Source organism: Agelaius phoeniceus, chromosome 8, assembly GCF_051311805.1.
Source record: "Agelaius phoeniceus isolate bAgePho1 chromosome 8, bAgePho1.hap1, whole genome shotgun sequence".
Lineage (NCBI taxonomy): Eukaryota > Metazoa > Chordata > Aves > Passeriformes > Icteridae > Agelaius > Agelaius phoeniceus.
In genome coordinates this window covers 29,218,867-29,235,790 of record NC_135272.1, presented here as the reverse complement: position 1 = coordinate 29,235,790, position 16,924 = coordinate 29,218,867, and the positions used below count along the sequence as shown (strand labels likewise).

General features: G+C 52.5%; 1 protein-coding gene across 1 annotated transcript; it reads left to right on the top strand.

The window, feature by feature from the left end:
* Nucleotides 1-3,263: 3,263 nt before the first annotated feature.
* LOC129123911 (uncharacterized) lies at nucleotides 3,264-16,810 on the top strand. Its single transcript, XM_054638539.2, has 3 exons — nucleotides 3,264-4,034; nucleotides 4,125-5,128; nucleotides 14,952-16,810. Exons 2-3 carry the CDS (start codon nucleotides 4,651-4,653, stop codon nucleotides 15,131-15,133), a joined length of 660 nt encoding a protein of 219 aa, XP_054494514.1. The 5' UTR covers nucleotides 3,264-4,034; nucleotides 4,125-4,650; the 3' UTR covers nucleotides 15,134-16,810.
* The last annotated feature ends 114 nt before the right edge of the window (nucleotides 16,811-16,924 follow it).

The window sequence follows — 16,924 nt, the reverse complement described above, 5'->3', positions numbered from 1 at the left end:
TTATTATGTCTATTATTATTATAATCTGGACTTCTTCAGCTTTGGATACGTGAATAATACAGCATCAAAAAAAGAAGTTTTTAAAAAGGTGCTTTTATATATAGATAGATAAAGATAGCTCTCTGTGATTCATCTGCTAAAAATTGCTGCTGCTCCTTGTTTGTTTGTTTTGTTCAAGCAGAAATCGCTGGGCAAGATGAATGCCAGGAATGGGAATACAGGATAAGCCTAAATTTCACAACTTCTTGTCATGCTGGAAGGTTGCTGTCAAAACTTTGGTGCAGGTCTGGAATTTGCTTAGAGATGAAGTCGCAGCTCTGGGTGTAGTGCAGCAGCCGAGCACAGCCAGGCAGGGAGGCAGGGAAGAGCATCTGGCCCATGCAGGGATGAATGAAGGTCAGCTTGCCTCCTCCAGGGGAAGGTTGCAGGGACTGGAGCAGGAGCTGTGCAGCCCCCATGAGCCAGCATCTGGATAGGAATGTCCCCCTGCATAGCTGAAATTTGAGTGGTTTGAAGGAGTCCTGCGGTGAGTGTTCTACCTTGTGCCATATGAGGGTGTTAATTGTTGTGCCTGTTCTTCTGGCCCAGGTGCAGAGGTTTTTCTGGTGGGGATCAGGGTTTGGAGTCATCAGCAGCACAGAAAAGAGATACAAAAACCCCTTCAGGCTGTAAAAATGACCCTTGGGCAGACAAATGTCTCACTCAGAAGTACAGATGGAGGTACTGCTGCTAGAGCTGCACCTCCTGACTACATTTTGGGCCAACTTCTGCATAGCTCTGAGCCAGGGAGAGACACAAAGCCCTCCCAAGCCACGGCACAGTGCACAGCAATAAACTCCAGCTCTGCTCTCCACCCCTCCAGCTCTGTTTGCACCTGACAGGTGCTGCCACATCCACAGCCTGTGGCCTCCTGGTCCCTCACATGTCAGAACAGAGGACACGCAGCCAGCAGTGGAGCTGGGAGCAGCATCAGATCTCCAGGTCTGGTGTAGAACCTGGGCTTCACCCTCTGTAGAGATCCTGGGATCTGGTCCCAGTCACAGACAGGAGTCCAGACTGTCTGCTCTGGGCATTGCTAGTGATGTGTCAGAGTGGTTTTTCAGCTCTGCATGGACACAACCATTACCAAAGTCGTGTCCCAGTGGTCAGTTGGATCCTGCCTTGGTGGAAATAAAACACCAGTGCTTTGTAGCTTCACAGAGGGTAAGCCATAAAATAAAAATACTAAGGAAATAGCTGTAACAAACACTTGACATCCATCATGAGGGACAAGATCTGTCTTAACCCACTAAAACATTATTTGTTCTTTTTCCCAGGGGCCAAAACACCACTGTTCTGCATGAGATATATGTCATTGGATATGTGTGTATCCCTAAATTTAATTTGTCCAATTGCATTAGGACAAGCAGCTAATTCCAAAATTCATTTTGTTTCCATAATCAACCCCTCTGCCAAATGGCATTTGGGTGGAATTGTGGAGATTGTGATTTTTATTTAAAGTGATTTATTGAAATCATTAGCAATGTTCCCTAAGTGGAATCCATGGCAATCCTTTTAATCTTCCCCCCATCACAGTAAATGCAAACATTTTTTTTAATAATAGAGAGATTGAAATATAAGGTTATTAAAATCCACACTTGTGTATCTCTCCATGCTCTCTCCCTCTGTAATGGGTTGGAAACCATAACTGTGGAAATAAAGGCTCCCTTTCAGACCAGAGATGCAGAGAGTGTATAATGAACAGTTAAGCATCTATTTAGTCACTTTGAATTGATAAGGGTGTTAATGAAAATGAAAGGAGCCAACTTGATTTCCGCTGCAGAGAAATACAAATGGTGGGGGAGTGTTTTTGTGGTATTGCCCTAAGCCCCTTTAATGGAGTCAGTGTCTGCAGCAGAGCTCAGAGCTTCCCCAAGTGCCTTTCCAGCCTTTTCCCACAAGTACTCAGTGGAGGTCTAGGAAACTGAGGGCGTTTGCCTTGTGTGCCACTGGGGCAAGGTCTGGGCACTTGTCACCAGCTGTCCCCAGGCACACAGAGAGCTGCCCCTGTTGCCCTCAGCTCTGATTAATCTCCCCAGGTACCCACACTTTTGCAAACCCTCTGCCTCCAATCACTCAGCTCCATCCCCTCCTGGGAATAAAGGGGTACAACACGGTGGGAGCCTGCCTGGGATAGCCACAGCTGAAACCAGGCACAGGGGTGGGTCAGCTGCACCAGGTGCTCTCCTGTTCCCTCTGGTTGATGCACTGGTGCCATGGCAACTGCTAGCACCAAACAGCTGTGGTGAAAGGACAGCTTTGGAGCAGCTTCGGTCCCCAACGACCAGTGGCCATGTCCTGGGGGTTGCTCTCTCCTCCTAAGAACCCCAGGCAAAGGATGAGCAGAGCAAAGCCAGACTGCACTGTGCCACCCCTGCACAGAGCCCAAAACTCACTTCACATTGAAAAGTTCTTATAAGAAAAATAATATTGCCATACTTTACACCTTGGAAGGATAAAATCTGGTGTGAAAACACTGAGAATCTGACAGAGGAGCCATTTGCCCTTAGCTCCTGACTCCTGCCCTGGCCCTCAAAGCATCTCTGCAGCTTCATGCTCTGGAGGCAGAGTAGCAGCTCCAACTCTGGACATCAAGATGCTGGGCAGGGGGACAGGAGGACTTATCTCACTGCAGGATGTGTATCCATGCAGCTGCCCAGATATTCTTCTGTAACCAGTCACAGCTCTGTCACTTGTGAGAAGAAATTTTAGGATGTTGTTCAATGGTCCTGGGCACCAGAAGTGACTGTGATATGGTCCATGCACATTCCAGGGAGAAAAGCTTTTTCCTCCACATTTTCTTTGCTCCTGGGCTGGTACACTCTGTCCGTCACCAACCCAAAACCTGGTGATATTATTGCACAGGAGATGTTGCCATTTTATTCTATACTCTTCCAACCCCCAGGCAGCTGGCAGGATTGCTGCTGGCTGGTAACACACACACACACACACACACACACAAAGTTAATCTTTTGCTGTTATTTCTCAGAAGCTCCATTTGGCTGCTTTCAGGCTTATTGTGGTGATTTTCTTGCCCCTGTGACAGCTGTTTCTTACACGGGGAAGCAGAAAAAAAAAAAAAGGGGGGGGTGCCTGTGGTTTATTTTCACCTCAAAATATAGAAAGACAATTTCCCCTTCTCTAAGATTTCCTCTTCCTCCTCTTTAAATGTGTCCCACTGCCTTTAAACCAAGCCAGCAACTCAGTGATCGCAGAGATCCCACCACTAAGGCGGATGAGCCGTGTTTGTAGGGAACACGAACCAGTTTAGGACCATTATCAAGGTGACCAAGGAGGCTGGCTCTTACCAGTTGGCACAAACAGCTTAGCAGGGAGGGGAGACGGTGCGGGAGCTCAGCCTCAAGCCCTCCGTGCTTTCTGCAAAGCAGTCATCCCTCCGATGCCCGAACTTTGCGGGGCGGAGGGAGCGGGGCTGCGGGGAGCATCGCTCCTGCGGGATGCTGGCGGTGGGATGGATGATGTCCGCCCCGCTGCCGGCAGCGCCCGCCATGTGATTATTCCTGCCTGCCGCCGGCTCCGCTCCCAGACAAAGGCTGAGCTCAGCGCCCGCGGGCGGCTGGACCTGGGCTACCCACGCGAGCGCTCCCCACCTTCCCCTGCACCTCCCCGGGAACATCCAGCAGACGGATCAAAGCTCATCTTTTGTCACCGCAAGGATTAACTCTCCGGGGAGCGGCGGCGGAGGCTGAGCCCACGCTCCCAGCCTGCTTCCAGCACGCTCAGGAGTTTCGGAGCCGACCTCCCGGCAGCTAATCCCGCTCGCAGCCGGAGCCGGGGAGGCTGGGAAGAGCCGGCAGGTGAAGGGACAGCAGGGAAGGGGACGGGGAGGAGTGTCACACACACGCACACACCCCGCACACGGCAGCGGATCGCATCGGCGGCTGCGTGCGGGGAGCTCCGCAGGGACCCAGCCCGCAATGAAACCAGCTGGAGCATCAGGAGAGAGGATCTGCTCGCTTGGAAAAGTCTTTAAGGTAAAACCCGCTTCTGGAGTGGGCTGGGGAGCGGGTGCTGGGCTCTCTGCCGGCGTGCTCGCTGTCTCTGACTTGGTTCTGTTTTTAAAGGAATCGATCGGGAGATGCCGGTAGAAGAAGTTGCTGAAAGCCAGGCTGGAATGGCCCCGTCGCTCAGCGGAGCAGCTGAACTTTGTGGGGTCTGAACATTTGTCTCCTCTGAGAACGGGAGAGCCAGGACCGCACCGCGCACCTCGAGCCTGACCGAGCCTGGGGCAGAGCCAAGGGGGGATTTCTGTCTCGCCAAGGACCATCGCCCCTGAAAAAAAAAAAAAAACCTGGAGAAGGGCGATTTATCTTTCTTTTCCAGATGACTGAAAATATCTACAGGACCCTGTCTCTCTGGTTTTCATCGGTGAGTAGCACAAGGGACAGGCGGCTGAGGAACAAAAATGATATCGGTCAAAATCATTCCAGCACCTACTTTTTCCTAAGGAACTTCATGCCCATAGGGGTTTTCTGCGGACATTTCCAGGAGTGAGACGAGGTACCACAGATGCATCCGTACCGGATCATGTAAGAATTGGCAAATGAGAAACGTACCCCATCCAGACCTCCTCTGCCCGCTTTGCAGTACATGGTTTGGTGTAAGCACAGCAATTCTCACCTCTTTCTCTCCCTTTTAAGTCTCTTGAGCTTGGAAACCTCTTTCCTCATTGCAATTATGATTATTTGCAACATCAGTGCCATCAAAGATTGGAGCACTTTCCTTTCCCAAATCCTTCCCAGCGTTAACAAGACTCTGAACTTGGTACAGCAAGTGGAAGCCACCACCAGCTCGGTGGTAAGTGTCCTCCAGGACCCCGAGCAGGACAACTACCTGTCCAATAGCCAGTCCATGAACTCCAGCAACTTCACAGCTGGCCTGGACCACTTGTTCCAGTACTCATACTCAGACAATGACCAGCTCTACAAGGAGTACAAACCCCCTCCTCGAGATGCCATTCCTTTGCCCAAGGCTGTCCTCTACCTCCTCATGGCAGCCCTGGTGGTGGTGGCAGTGGCGTATGCCATCGTCGGGCATCTCATCAAGGACCTCATCTACGACTTTGTAGGTGAGTGTGGGCTTCATGCATTGTGTGCTTGCGGCCAAAAAGAGCGTGGTGCCAAGGCTGGACGTGCTGCCTTGCGTGTCTCCTTTGATTTGGGTGGGCTTTAGACCAAGCTTTGACCCTTTCACATTTGCAAGAGTGTTGGTTTATTTAATGGGCTGGGTTCTCCAAACTGAGTTCTGTGTTGACCATCTTCCCAGAGAAAATCCTTGGGTTTAGCCCCCTTCCTCAAGGAGCAAATCTTGTGCTTGTGTGCATGTGCATAAATGTGTGTGCATGAGTCTGGGTTGCCAAATTACTGTAAAATCCCTTGGCCAGTTTCAACTGAGCTTGGATTAGAGGTCTCCAACACAAAAAGTTTCATGGCAACAGCTACCTGAGCACAGGTTAACAACCCACTAGTGCATAGTGAAAGAAAATCTGCCATATGAGCTTAACCCCTTGTTAGACACCAGTGAGTCTACAAACTCCTAGGAAACACAGCTCAGCAGTCTGGTTGCCTTAGAACAGCCATCACAGCCCCTGCAACAAATCCACACAATGACAGCCCAAAGAGGGTACATTTTTTTGAGATTTGGCTTCCTCCTCTTTTCATCCTGTTGCTGATGAACGCTGTCCCTCTCCATCGGGGCCGAGAGCACAAACACTTCTGGCTGCTGTGGTCAGGCACAGGTGCTTGGCTGCTTATGATAAGCCTTCAATGATACTCTTGCTCTTTGCCCCATAATTTGTAAGGCTGGTCATGCTGGGGAGTGCAAATGTGCCCAATTCCCATCTGAACCCCTGGTGCTTTTGGCCCCTGCACCCTGACAGCCATCGTGTCCTTCTGGGGGTCAGGGCCATGCTTCAGTGTGCTGGTTACAGTTTTCCAGTTTGGATAAGGATCCAGAAGGGATCCCCAGAGGGATTTGAGCTCCTGGCTCCTGCAGATGTGCACAATCCCCAAAAGCTCTGGGAAAAATGCCCTGCACAGGGAAACGAGGCTGAAATCCCTTTGCACAGCCTTGCTCTGAGCTTGACCCCCAATCAGGGTTGAAGCCCTGCAGGCTCCATCTCTGCAGGGGGAGGGAGATCACACTCATCTGGAACAAAATCCACGTGTTCATTCATGATTCTCCTTTATCTCCCTGCTCCTGGGACACAGGAGACACAGAGCAGCCAAAACTCCAGCCAGTGTCTGGGGGTAGGCAGCACCCCTGCCTTGCTGAGGGGAGGGCAAGCCAAGGCCTTAGGGCAGAGGGTCATGACCGGGCAAGGGCCAGCAGGTCCAGGGCACAGGGATTTAGAGGGGGGTTATTTGGGACAGGAAGGTCAAACCTCCTGCAGGGAGCAGTACTTGGGGTCTCGCATGAGGCTGAGCCTAGAAAATAGCAGGGACCTGCTGCTGCTGAGTTTTTCTTCACTCCAGATGGAAGGAAATGGATATATTGTCTTAAAGTGTTAAATTTAACACTTAATCAGGAGCTTGCTGGGGCTGTAACATCACCTGGCTCTGCTGCTCATCTGATTTAGTGCTGCCTTCCCCACAAAGGTAGGCGGTGGGGACAGCACCTAAAAATATACCTACTCCTGCCCCAAGAAGCTCAAAGGACCAGGTCAGGCCAGGTTAGAAACTCCCCCGAGGGAGGGCCAGTCCAGTCCCAGTGTCCCTGCAGAGCAGACACCCCTGTCCCCATTGCTGTGGCCCCTGATGCAGGAGAGCAGAGATTTGGGCGCTCAAACCACCCCTTGGGTGGGTGCTGCAAAGCAGGGCAGAATCCACAGAAATGCCACGTCCCTGCAGGCACAGAGGGGGGCTGCAGCTGCAGGCAGGGACACCTGGGCCCCAGGTGTGCTGCTTCCAACTCGGCACCAGGGCTCCCTGCTGACCTTTAACTTGAGCCTCTGTGTGGGACGAGGTCAGGAGGGTGCCCCTTCTCTTGCAAAGCCCTTTGCAAAGGGACTGCCACAGCCTTTCACAGCACCACGGCCATCCCAGAGGCTGGACAAGCACAGGGACAGTGCTGGGGTCTGCCTGCTCCCTGCCACCTTGGAAGAAGCCTTTTTCCAGTTTAACACCCCTTGCTGAGGGCAAAGCATCCTCCCTGCCCTGGGGTGAGGTAATATCTCTCCAAGTTAGGGTCAGAAATCCATATGTGAGCTTCTTCCTCCTCCAGGCAGAGAGGAGAAGACACTTCCCAAACTCCAGCAGCACCCCTCAGTGCTGAAGTCTGCCTCCAGCTCATCCTAGTTAGCACTCCAGGCCCATCTTCCCACAGTTTTTACACTTAAAATGAGCCAGTCCTCAGAGGAGAGCGGATGAGACCGTGTTTGTTAACACTGCCAAGGAACAGCCTTTAAAGAGAAGGGGTTTAATTTGAATGAGTTTGCATAAAATTACTCTAGGGACTGGACAGAGAGACCAAGGGACAGTAAATAAGAATCTGCTCTATTAGCTGCCTTAACACAATGCCCGGATTGATATACTCAGCAGCAGCTCCAGCCTCTGCTATCAGCATTTCTGCACTAATCATGTTCAGAAATACACAGGGAGAGATGGAAATAAGATGCCAAAGGGCTGGAGCCTGTTTCAGGGAGATTAAAGTGGGAATAGTTAATCGCTGCTTTAAACAGTCACTCGGAGGCAGCAGGGATGATTGTGACTCCTCAAAATCAGCTTGTGGGACACGGCTTGGGGAGTCAAAGCATCAGCCAGGCCTCTGCTCCCACAGGAGCAATGAGGAGCAGGTGCTGGGCTCAGTTTCGGATGGTGAAGGGGTTCTTGGGATGCTGCCAAGGTTTTCTCCCTGCGAAATCTGAACGGGTATTTGAGACACCGACACCTCTCTTGCAGATGCTTCTTAAAAAATCAATTAGAGCTTGCCCAGGCATCCCCAGGGGGACATGAGCACTGCTGTGATGCCCAGCAGGCTGGGGAGGAGTGGAAAATGGGAACTGCATAGGAGAAGGAGGAAAGATGCATTGTTGGAGAGCAGGAAGGCAGAGCACCTGGATATGGATAAGAGGGCTCTGAAAGAGCCCCTCTTCAGCTCTTCCTGGAGAGCCCCAAACACCTTCACTTCTCTCCAGTCCCTCCTGCTGGCTCTGAGCTGACCAAGTCTCACGTTTGGCTTTCCCAAAACTCATCAGATGTCTCTGCTTGGGGTTGGATGTGAGCTCCCCGAGGAGGGTGGGAGGAAGGCTCCTGCGTGAGCACGGCTCAGACCCCACCAGCAGTCAAGGCAAATTGGGTCGAAGCGTTTGGAAAGCTGCTTAACTCTGAAGCGCTGGAGAGCTGCCAGAGCCGGCGCTGCGGCGAGGAGCGGGCTTGGCAAATGACAAGGCTGTCACCACCGTACGAGGCGCCTAATTACTGCAATCCCGGGAATCTGCCCGCCCTCCCTCCTCCGGCCCCAGCAGCTCGCTGAATATCGCTCCTATTTAAAATTAAAAAAAAAAAAAAAAAAAAGAGGAAAAAGGGGGGAGGGGGAAAAATAAAAAGTTTGACTGGAAACAAAGCTGTTGCCATGGAGACTGCACGCGTGTGGTCGCCGGGAAAGGGGAAAGCATCATCTCCATCATCTCCTGCACGGGAGCCGCACGGGAAGGAAGGGTCCGCTGGGCTGCGTGGGAGCAACGCCTGGCAGGAGACCTTGGCTGCTGCCACCCGGTTCAGCCAAGGGCTCCTGCGGGCTGCTGATCTCCAGAGGAGACCTTGGAGGGAACTTTTCCCTCGGGAATGGGCCCAAGGCAGATGCCCAGCCGGTTCATTGGCGCTGGCAGGACTGTGCTGGTCGATGGCTTTGGGATGCTCAAAGCCCTGTGCTATCCTTGGAGCAGGGTCTTTCTTTTCTTTGCCCTTTTGACCCACCAGCCATATTTTTGTTTTTCAGCCTTATCTCCAGCCACCACATTTCAGGCTTCTTTAGGAAACGGTCTCCTTGAACAAAGAAACTGTGCATGAATGTGGCATTGCTGAAAATAGCTGCTGTGTGATCCTGCAGGGACACGGGATCCACTTTTAATTGCTCCACACAGAACCTCAGGGCTCTGAGGATAATTCAGCCCATGGCAGGGATTGCAGACAGTATCTTAGGTCCATCAGAGAGGACTTATACCTCTTATTTTCCAGCTCTGTTTTGAGGATAATTCCTTTGCCTCCCAAAGTTGTGGGAAGAAACTACGTCAGGTTCCCTTCTGCTCTTCTATCTTGGTTCCAACCCAGCTCTCACAGTGATCCCCTGCCTGTTTCCCTTCTGGTGCATGGGGGTGCATCAGGAGTTCCTGAGGTGTTGTTTGGGGAAGCAGTGACTGCTGTAGGATAATTCACCACTCCCCCTCACAGGCTGGGGCTGAACAACAAGCCACAGTGGTCTGGCCCTGCAAAAAGGACCCACTTCAGGACAGCTTCATTTGAGGCTAAACCTTTAAAGCTCAGAGCTGGAAGAGAGGAATGGCTTCCAGCACACGCTGCCAGGCATTGACCAAGGCCTCAGGGATGCACCATCCCACAGCAGCCTCCCTATTCCTGCCAGCATGTGGTCCAGGGATGGGCTGTGTCAGGTCCTGGGGGCGAGGGCTGTGTTTGTCTGCTGCCCTGCAAGCACTGCTCTCCCCTGAGCTGAGACCAAGCAGGGCTCCTCACTCCCTGGTCACCTTCACTCTGCCTCTGGAAGACATGGATAGCAAATATCCACCCCCAGGACCATGCCTGCCTCCCACCTACCACACCTGAGTCACCACCTCTCAGAGACCCATTCTCTGGAGCTGCAATGCTGCCTGATGGGTGGGACTGGGATCAAATGCAGGCTTGGTCCAGGGTTGCTCTGGTGCATGCACAGAAGCTGTTTTTAAGAGAATATCATAATTAATTGAGTGCCTTTTCCACATCACCCCTTTTCCCACCAGATGCTTCATGCTGGTGACAGATCTGCAGAGGAGCAGTGTCCTTACCTGTCCATCAGCAAAGCAGAGTGCTCATGCTGTTTGGGGTGCAGGACAATTTTCACTCAGCCAGCACAGCAAAGCTGTGAAATTTCTGCAAAACAGGGCAGGAAGAACAAACCCTAACATCAAATTCATTTAGAAAGAAGTGAATCTGAGGGGAAAAAGGAGGGTTTCTAACAAATTACTGTTGCCAGGGGCAGACACAGATTTTCCATCAGAACAAACCTGGGAGTTATCTGTTGATTTTGCTAATGGATAAGTAGAATCTGTCCAGCAAGTGAGACAGCTACAACATCCAGCTGTGACTGCTGCATCATGTCAGAGACACGAGGGATACCCTTGAACTCGTGTCCATCGGGAATGCTCCAGCCAGAGCTGGCCCTGCCTTGCTGCAGAGCAATGTGATTGCTGGGGCAGGACTTGTTTCAAAGAAAGAGGTGCTTCTGCTCCTGCTGATGGGAAAAGAGCTTTTTTAGCAGCTGCTTTCACACCCAGCTCCATTTAAAGCAAAACTAGAGCACGAGTTTGATTGTTCATCGAACATGTCGCCCCTTCCTTTCCTGTTTCCATCTCTACAGGGACTGTGAATGTCTCACTCACCAGGCTGCATTTAAATTTCAGCCCTTTCTCCCACCCCCTTCTGCTCTTTCTGCCTGGGATGTCTCTTTTCCAGCAGCTGAAATGCCTCATAGACATCCTACCCTGCCACCAGTGAATGCAGGGGACCGTGCCACCCCCTGGGGGTGACACTGGGCACACAGTAACCCTGTGCCCCTCTGCACCCAGACAACAGGAGGCTGCTCCCTGCTGCCTGCCCTGTCAGGGGTTTCTGGGCAAGGACCAGCCCTCATGCTGCTGGTACAAGAAGGGCATGCTGTGACATCCCCAGTGTTTTTGTGTCCCCAAAAATACAGCATATCCCAGGGGTCCTGCTTCCAGGGGCACTGTCATAGGCTCAGACAGAGACAGGCAGGGGCATTTTGTGCCACATCACTCTGCTACTTGGGGATAATAATAATAACTACAATAACAGAGTTGCTATTCCACAGCTCCTGATTTGCCCAGTCTGCTCTATCTCCTCTCTCCAGCTGCTTTGGATCAATCGCTCCGTATCGATCTCGCCCCACCTCAGCACTTCCCACCTCTCCACTGGCCCTGCAGACCCCAGCAGGCACACTGAGCCTTGGCAGCACCTGGCCAGCTGGAAGAGGTGCCTCTGGGTTAGATGCTGCTCCTCAGCCTGGCTGAGAAAGTCACTTTGTTCTTCTCTTTTATCCAAGACATTCACACACACACAGCCGTGGGCATGCCCTGGATTTTGCAGCATGTGTTATGAGCTCCTTCCAGTGGCTGGGTAGGGACAGGCAATGCTTTTTCTTATCTCCAAAGTGTGACTGTCCTGGGTGTGAATGTCCCAGGAGCACACTGTGGGATCCCTCCTCACCCCAGCTCTGCCTGTAACTGTCCAAGATCCATTAGGTGTCATTAGGTTCAGCCTAATTTTGCTCACCTTCTGGCTGGAGATTGTGTGAACCCATATGTGGACTTAGATCCAAAAGAGGATTTTGTTTTCCTCTGTGTGCCTATTTTTTATGGCTCATGCATCTCCCTGCCAGCTGTAAGGGATGGAGAGAGAAATACCTGACACAGTGCTGAGGGCTGCTGGTTCCTTTGGCTGGTCACCACCACCCCTGGGCTCCCAGCCCTTGGCCACCCCCATTACCCAATTACACCCCTGTGCAGGGTTCATTATCCAAGGTTTCCAGCTTGTGTTGGCACGTGACGTGAGGTTGTCCCTCCCATCCCCTGCAAAGTTCCTTCTGCATCAGAGCGAGGTTTAATCCCATTGACGCCAAAGATGTGCAGGTCTCCTCTCTCTTCCCCCTCATCCCTCCCCAGACACACCATGGGTGACCCCAGGAGACCTTGGTTCCTCACCCTCAAACTGAGAGGAGCCAGAGGGAGCTGCTGGGGAGGATGGAGCCTGGCTGGGAGGGAGCTGGCAGTGCCTGGCAGGGGACACGAGGGTGCTGACATTTTTCTGGTTGTTTCTCCAGGGTCCTGCTGGCAGGAGATCCTCTGCCAGCTCCACGGGGCCTCACTCCCCTCTTCCACACATGGCAACACGCTGAAGTTACAGGCCATAAATGGCCACAAATAACATGTAATTGTGTAATTACTTCACTCCTTACTTACACAGTCAAATCATAAAGGCATCGCAGTAAATACCCTCTAATGACAGCCTAATTACATCTTCCTGCAGATTACTGGGTAATTAGATCCAGCAGGCTCCAGAAATAATTCCCAGGGAAGCGGTGGTTCGGATTAGCACTCACAATCCAGCCTGCTCTCACCCAGGAGCTGGACTGTGGCAGCCCCACACAGCCACATCCCCTTTGGGGACACTTCTGCACTGTGTCACTTCTCCCGTGCAAATGGCTTTTGCTGGTGCCCTTGGTGCTCTCCCAGCACACCCATCCCCTACATTTCTCTGCCTTTCCCACAGTGCCTCATCCAGCTCTTGCTTCTTCTTGTGCCCACAAATGTCACCAGGGGTTCATCACCTGGCCACCAGATGCCACTTACCCCTGCTCACAGGCATGCAACGCTCTTTGCTTCTCGTTGCACACAGCAACCCTTATCCAGTGGCTCCTGGGATATTTGAGGACCCATCACCCCTTTTTCTAGAGATTATTCCCCTTCCTCCCTGCTGCTCCCACTGGAGTTTACGGCTGACGTCAAGGAAGGCAAGCTGAGAACTGTAATAGTATTTGTAGGAGGCAATCTTGTTACTGCCTTCAGCTTCTCCTCACAGCAAGCAGCTCTCTGTGTGGGGGCTGCAGCAGCCTGCAAGGTCCTGGGGCCAAGAGGCTCTGGCTGGGGTGGACCAGACCACAGAGAAGGTGGTGGAGTGTTTGGCCTTTAGTCTAAACCCAGTAAATCCAAGCAAAATCAAAGCTGTGAAGGAAAAAAGCCCCAAATGAGCCTGCTGGGCTTGGCTGATTTTCCTTGGGGAAGGGTTGGGATGGGTAGCCCAGCCTCAGGTGGGTGATGCAAGTGAAAGCTAAATGTCCTGGTTGGGACCCAGACTCAGGGCTCCCCAAAAACCTTTGGACCACTTCTTTGCTGAGTTTCCCAACCCCTCCTGCCAGCCCAGCAGTGGCTGAGGGAGCTGTGGTGGTTATCCTGCCTTTCCTGTTGGACAACCAGCAAACCCTGCTGGCACAGTGATGAAGGTGAAGAAAATAGGAAAACCAAGGAAAAACTGTCACTCTCTGGACATGTTGCCAGTGCCCAGTGTGGTGGGAGCTCTGCCCTCCTTGGAGAGAGCCCCTCCTCCAGCCAGACCATGCTGGCAGTGGGGCACAACCCCCTCCACTCCCTGTCCCTGCCAGGGTGGTTACCTACCCTGGCTCCAGAGCACAAGCATCATCCTGAAAATCATGTTCTGCTCTCTTGGGGATGCTGTGGCCAAATGGCTTCAGGTTGGGAAAAAAATTCAAATGTTGCATTGCCAAAATAACAAAACTTTTGGGTTTTCTTAAAAGAAAAAAAAAAAAGAGAGAGAGATAAGCTTTAGGTCTCTCAAAAAAAGCCCAAAGTTTGACTTACAGTGCACACACTGAGCACAGGGAGGCCCACAGGTCATTCCTGTCTCTCTGCTCACACCTGAAGAAATGTCTGGCCACCACTGGTGAGCTGAGAAATGAGATCTTCCATTCACTTCACACCTGGCATCCCACCCTGGCACCTGGCATTTGCCATTATTCGGTCCTAGTTTTGCTGTAAAACTTTTTTCCACAGCCCATGAGAAAGACATCATCTCACTGGGATGGCATTTCTGTGTCCCTGCCCCATCAGGAAACCTGTGTCCTCTACCACAACTGGAATGTCCCGTGGGGAGAGAAAATACCCCACAGCACAAAGGGGATAAATTGTATTCTGTGAGACCCAGTGGCAAATAAGCAGAGTTCCCCAGGAACAACAAAACTAGGCTGGTCCTTTTGTCTGCCTCCTGGTAGCCACCTCTGCTTTATTTTGGTAGCAGAGTTAAAGCAGAGGGATGCTGGTGCTCCACTGCCCACAGCCACAATTTCTTGGGGCTACTTTCCCTTCACCTGTGTTTCCCCAGCTTTGGTTTCCTCATTGCTGGTGCCTTCCCATCTCAGTGGGCTGTGGCCTCTCACTGCCCAAACAGCCAAGTTTTTTAAAAGACAGCAGTTTGGGAAGCAGCACTGCCTGCTTTCACTCAGCTGCAGTCCCTTGTGCTGCAGGGGATGTTTCAGGCACGCTGGCATCCAGCAGTCACTCTGTATTTTGGAGGGGCACCAGTCACCCCCAGGGTGGTGGCAGTGGCTGAATCAGCTCAGAGCCAGGTCCTGGTGCAAGAAGCACAGCCACAGAACTGCCATGGAGGGTTTGAGGCCCTGGCATGTCTGTAATACACTCTCAAGGCAGAAAAGCCATGTCCCTGCCACGTCTCCAGCCCCATTTGGATGACAACATAGTTATTTAATCACTTACTCTGTCTGACAGCAAAATCCCACTTTAGGAAATAGATTGCTAGAGACCCCAGATGCACACTTCACTTTGGAGGCACTTCATTCTCATTTTTGGGATTAACAGGGTGATTTCATCTGCCTAAGCTGGGAGGGCTTCCAGAAACCATCAGCCTGAAACCAGCCCGGAGCTGGGAAGAGCAGAGATCCCAGCACCAGGGGAGTGGAGGGAGCTGAAGGGGCGGGGATGGGCAAGGGACATTCCTGGAGGGGGAAGCACCCAGAGCTAGAGGTAGGATGTAGCAGAAGGCAGCAATTTTCAAACAATTTCAGAGCTTTGAGCTCTGGGGCAAAGAGCTGGAGGTAACCAGGGGCTTGTCTTGTGCTTTTCCCTCCTCCAGACTGGATCTTTGGCCCCAACCCGGATGACAACAGCAACAAGAGCGACATCAACTGCATCAGCAACAGCGTCAACGAGATGAGCGAGATGCCCGAGGCGCCGCAGCGGCAGCACCGGGAGCGGCAGCCCCAGGACGTGGTCATTGCCATCAGCGAGACCTGTCACCTGCCACAGCAAACGTGACCGGCGCCGCGCCCGGGCCGGGCGGGATGGAGCAGCGGGATCGGGATGGAGCAGCGGGATGCAGAGGAGGGATGGAGCAGGAGGATGGAGCAGTGCAACAGAGCAGCAGCCGCCCCGCAGGGCCGGGCGGGGAGAGGAAGGGATGGGCAGAGCCGGCGCCCTGGAGCAAAGCCCTCCTCCCCCTGGTTTTACCAGGCTCTAAGGACCTTGTGGGGGCGGGTGGCATCACCCCTTCTCCCAGGCTTGTCAGCCCTGTCCTGACGTCTGCCCTTGGGTTTGTGACCCCCTCTTTGTTCCCTATGAATAGCAAAAAAGAAAAAGCAAATGCAAAATACACCCACCAGACAAAGCTTGCAAGAGAAATGAGCTGCAGAGAGAGGCTGGGCAGTCCTTTGGCATGTGGCTGTCCAGTGGTGTGGGAATGGGGTGGGGAGAAGGGCAAAGGAGAGATGTGGTGTCTGCACTTCTGGGGACAGGCCCAGGGCACAGCAGGGAGCTGGGAGCTGCAGAAAGGCACAGAAAGGCCGGCAGGGGCCAAATCCCCCAGCACACTGGTGATCTGCCTGGGCCATCACTCCTGCCTTTAGTTCTGCAGCTCCAGCTCACAGCCCTTCTCAGCAGGTGTGTCCTGTGGCTCTGGGACAGCAGGGTGACAGCCCAAACTGCCCAGGGAGCCTAATTCCTCTGGGCCTGTAGCCAAGCCAGGGCTATCACATTCCCTCCACCACATCTCTGCTTGAGCCCAGCACCCCCTGACAGGGAGCACCCCTGTTGGGACCAGGTACAATCCCTTTTTCTGAGGAAATGTTGCTGGAGAGGAGGACAGGGACCCATCTGCATGAAATCCAAACTCTTTGTGGGGGAAAATAGCCCTTGTATATCTGCATCCTTCAGACTCATCCCAGTGTGAGCACCTCCTACATCACCCCCAGAATTCCTGCCACCCACAGGGTGCTGGCTCTGTGCTGGGGTCAGGCCCATGAGCACTGATGGAGCAGGGACACCTCCCTCTTCTCCCTGGACACCTTCCTCTTCCCAGCCAGAGCACCACCAACCAAAGCTGCCCTTCTCTGTGCCCAAAGACACCCTCTCCCATTTGTAACTCCAGGCAGATCCCTGCTCCTCACTGTTTAAGGGGCTCAGGGGAAGCCAGCAACAGCAAATGTGTGGGGCAAGCTCTCAAACCATGTGGGGAAAGGAACATCCTGATGGCTTCATTGCTGTTTTAAGATCAGCTCTTTAAAACCTCAATATGGGTTTTAAACCAGGATGCATAATTTCTCTGTATAGCAGAGTGGAGGCACTGGGACAAAGCTCATTCCTTGTGCCTCTTCTTTATGAAGATCCAAAAGGTTATGCTGATGTGCCACAGAGCCAGTCCTGAGATGAGGCCGTGGTCCAGACTTGTGCCTCTGCATTCAGGGAGACAAGTTCTGCCTTTTCCCAGCCCGCAGTACCCAGCACACCACGAACAGAGGGGCCAGAACAGCATTTTCCCCTTCTGAAAGTGCTTAAGGAAAATGGATGTGGTTTCAAACTCCTGCTCCAAGGGCTTTAATGAGAGCCATTCCCAGCAGTCCCACCCTGGGCTGAGGCTTTGTTGTCTTTTCAGCAAGCAAAGGCAAGGACAGTACCTCAGACCTCCCCCCGTGATTAACCATTTCCGACCTGACAGTGTTCTGTGTTCTGCCACCGTCATTTTTCTCCGGTTTTTTTTTTTTTTTTTTTTAATCCTGGGTTTGTAGCGAGGCTGCTCTGGCACCTGCCAGGCTTCCCCTGTGCTGCTGGGGC

Coding starts and splice junctions, on each gene's coding strand:
- LOC129123911 (XM_054638539.2), top strand. CDS start 4,651: ATGGTTTGGTGTAAGCACAGCAATTCTCACCTCTTTCTCTCCCTTTTA. Junction 5,129..14,951: donor CCTCATCTACGACTTTGTAG/GTGAGTGTGGGC, acceptor TCCCTCCTCCAG/ACTGGATCTTTGGCCCCAAC.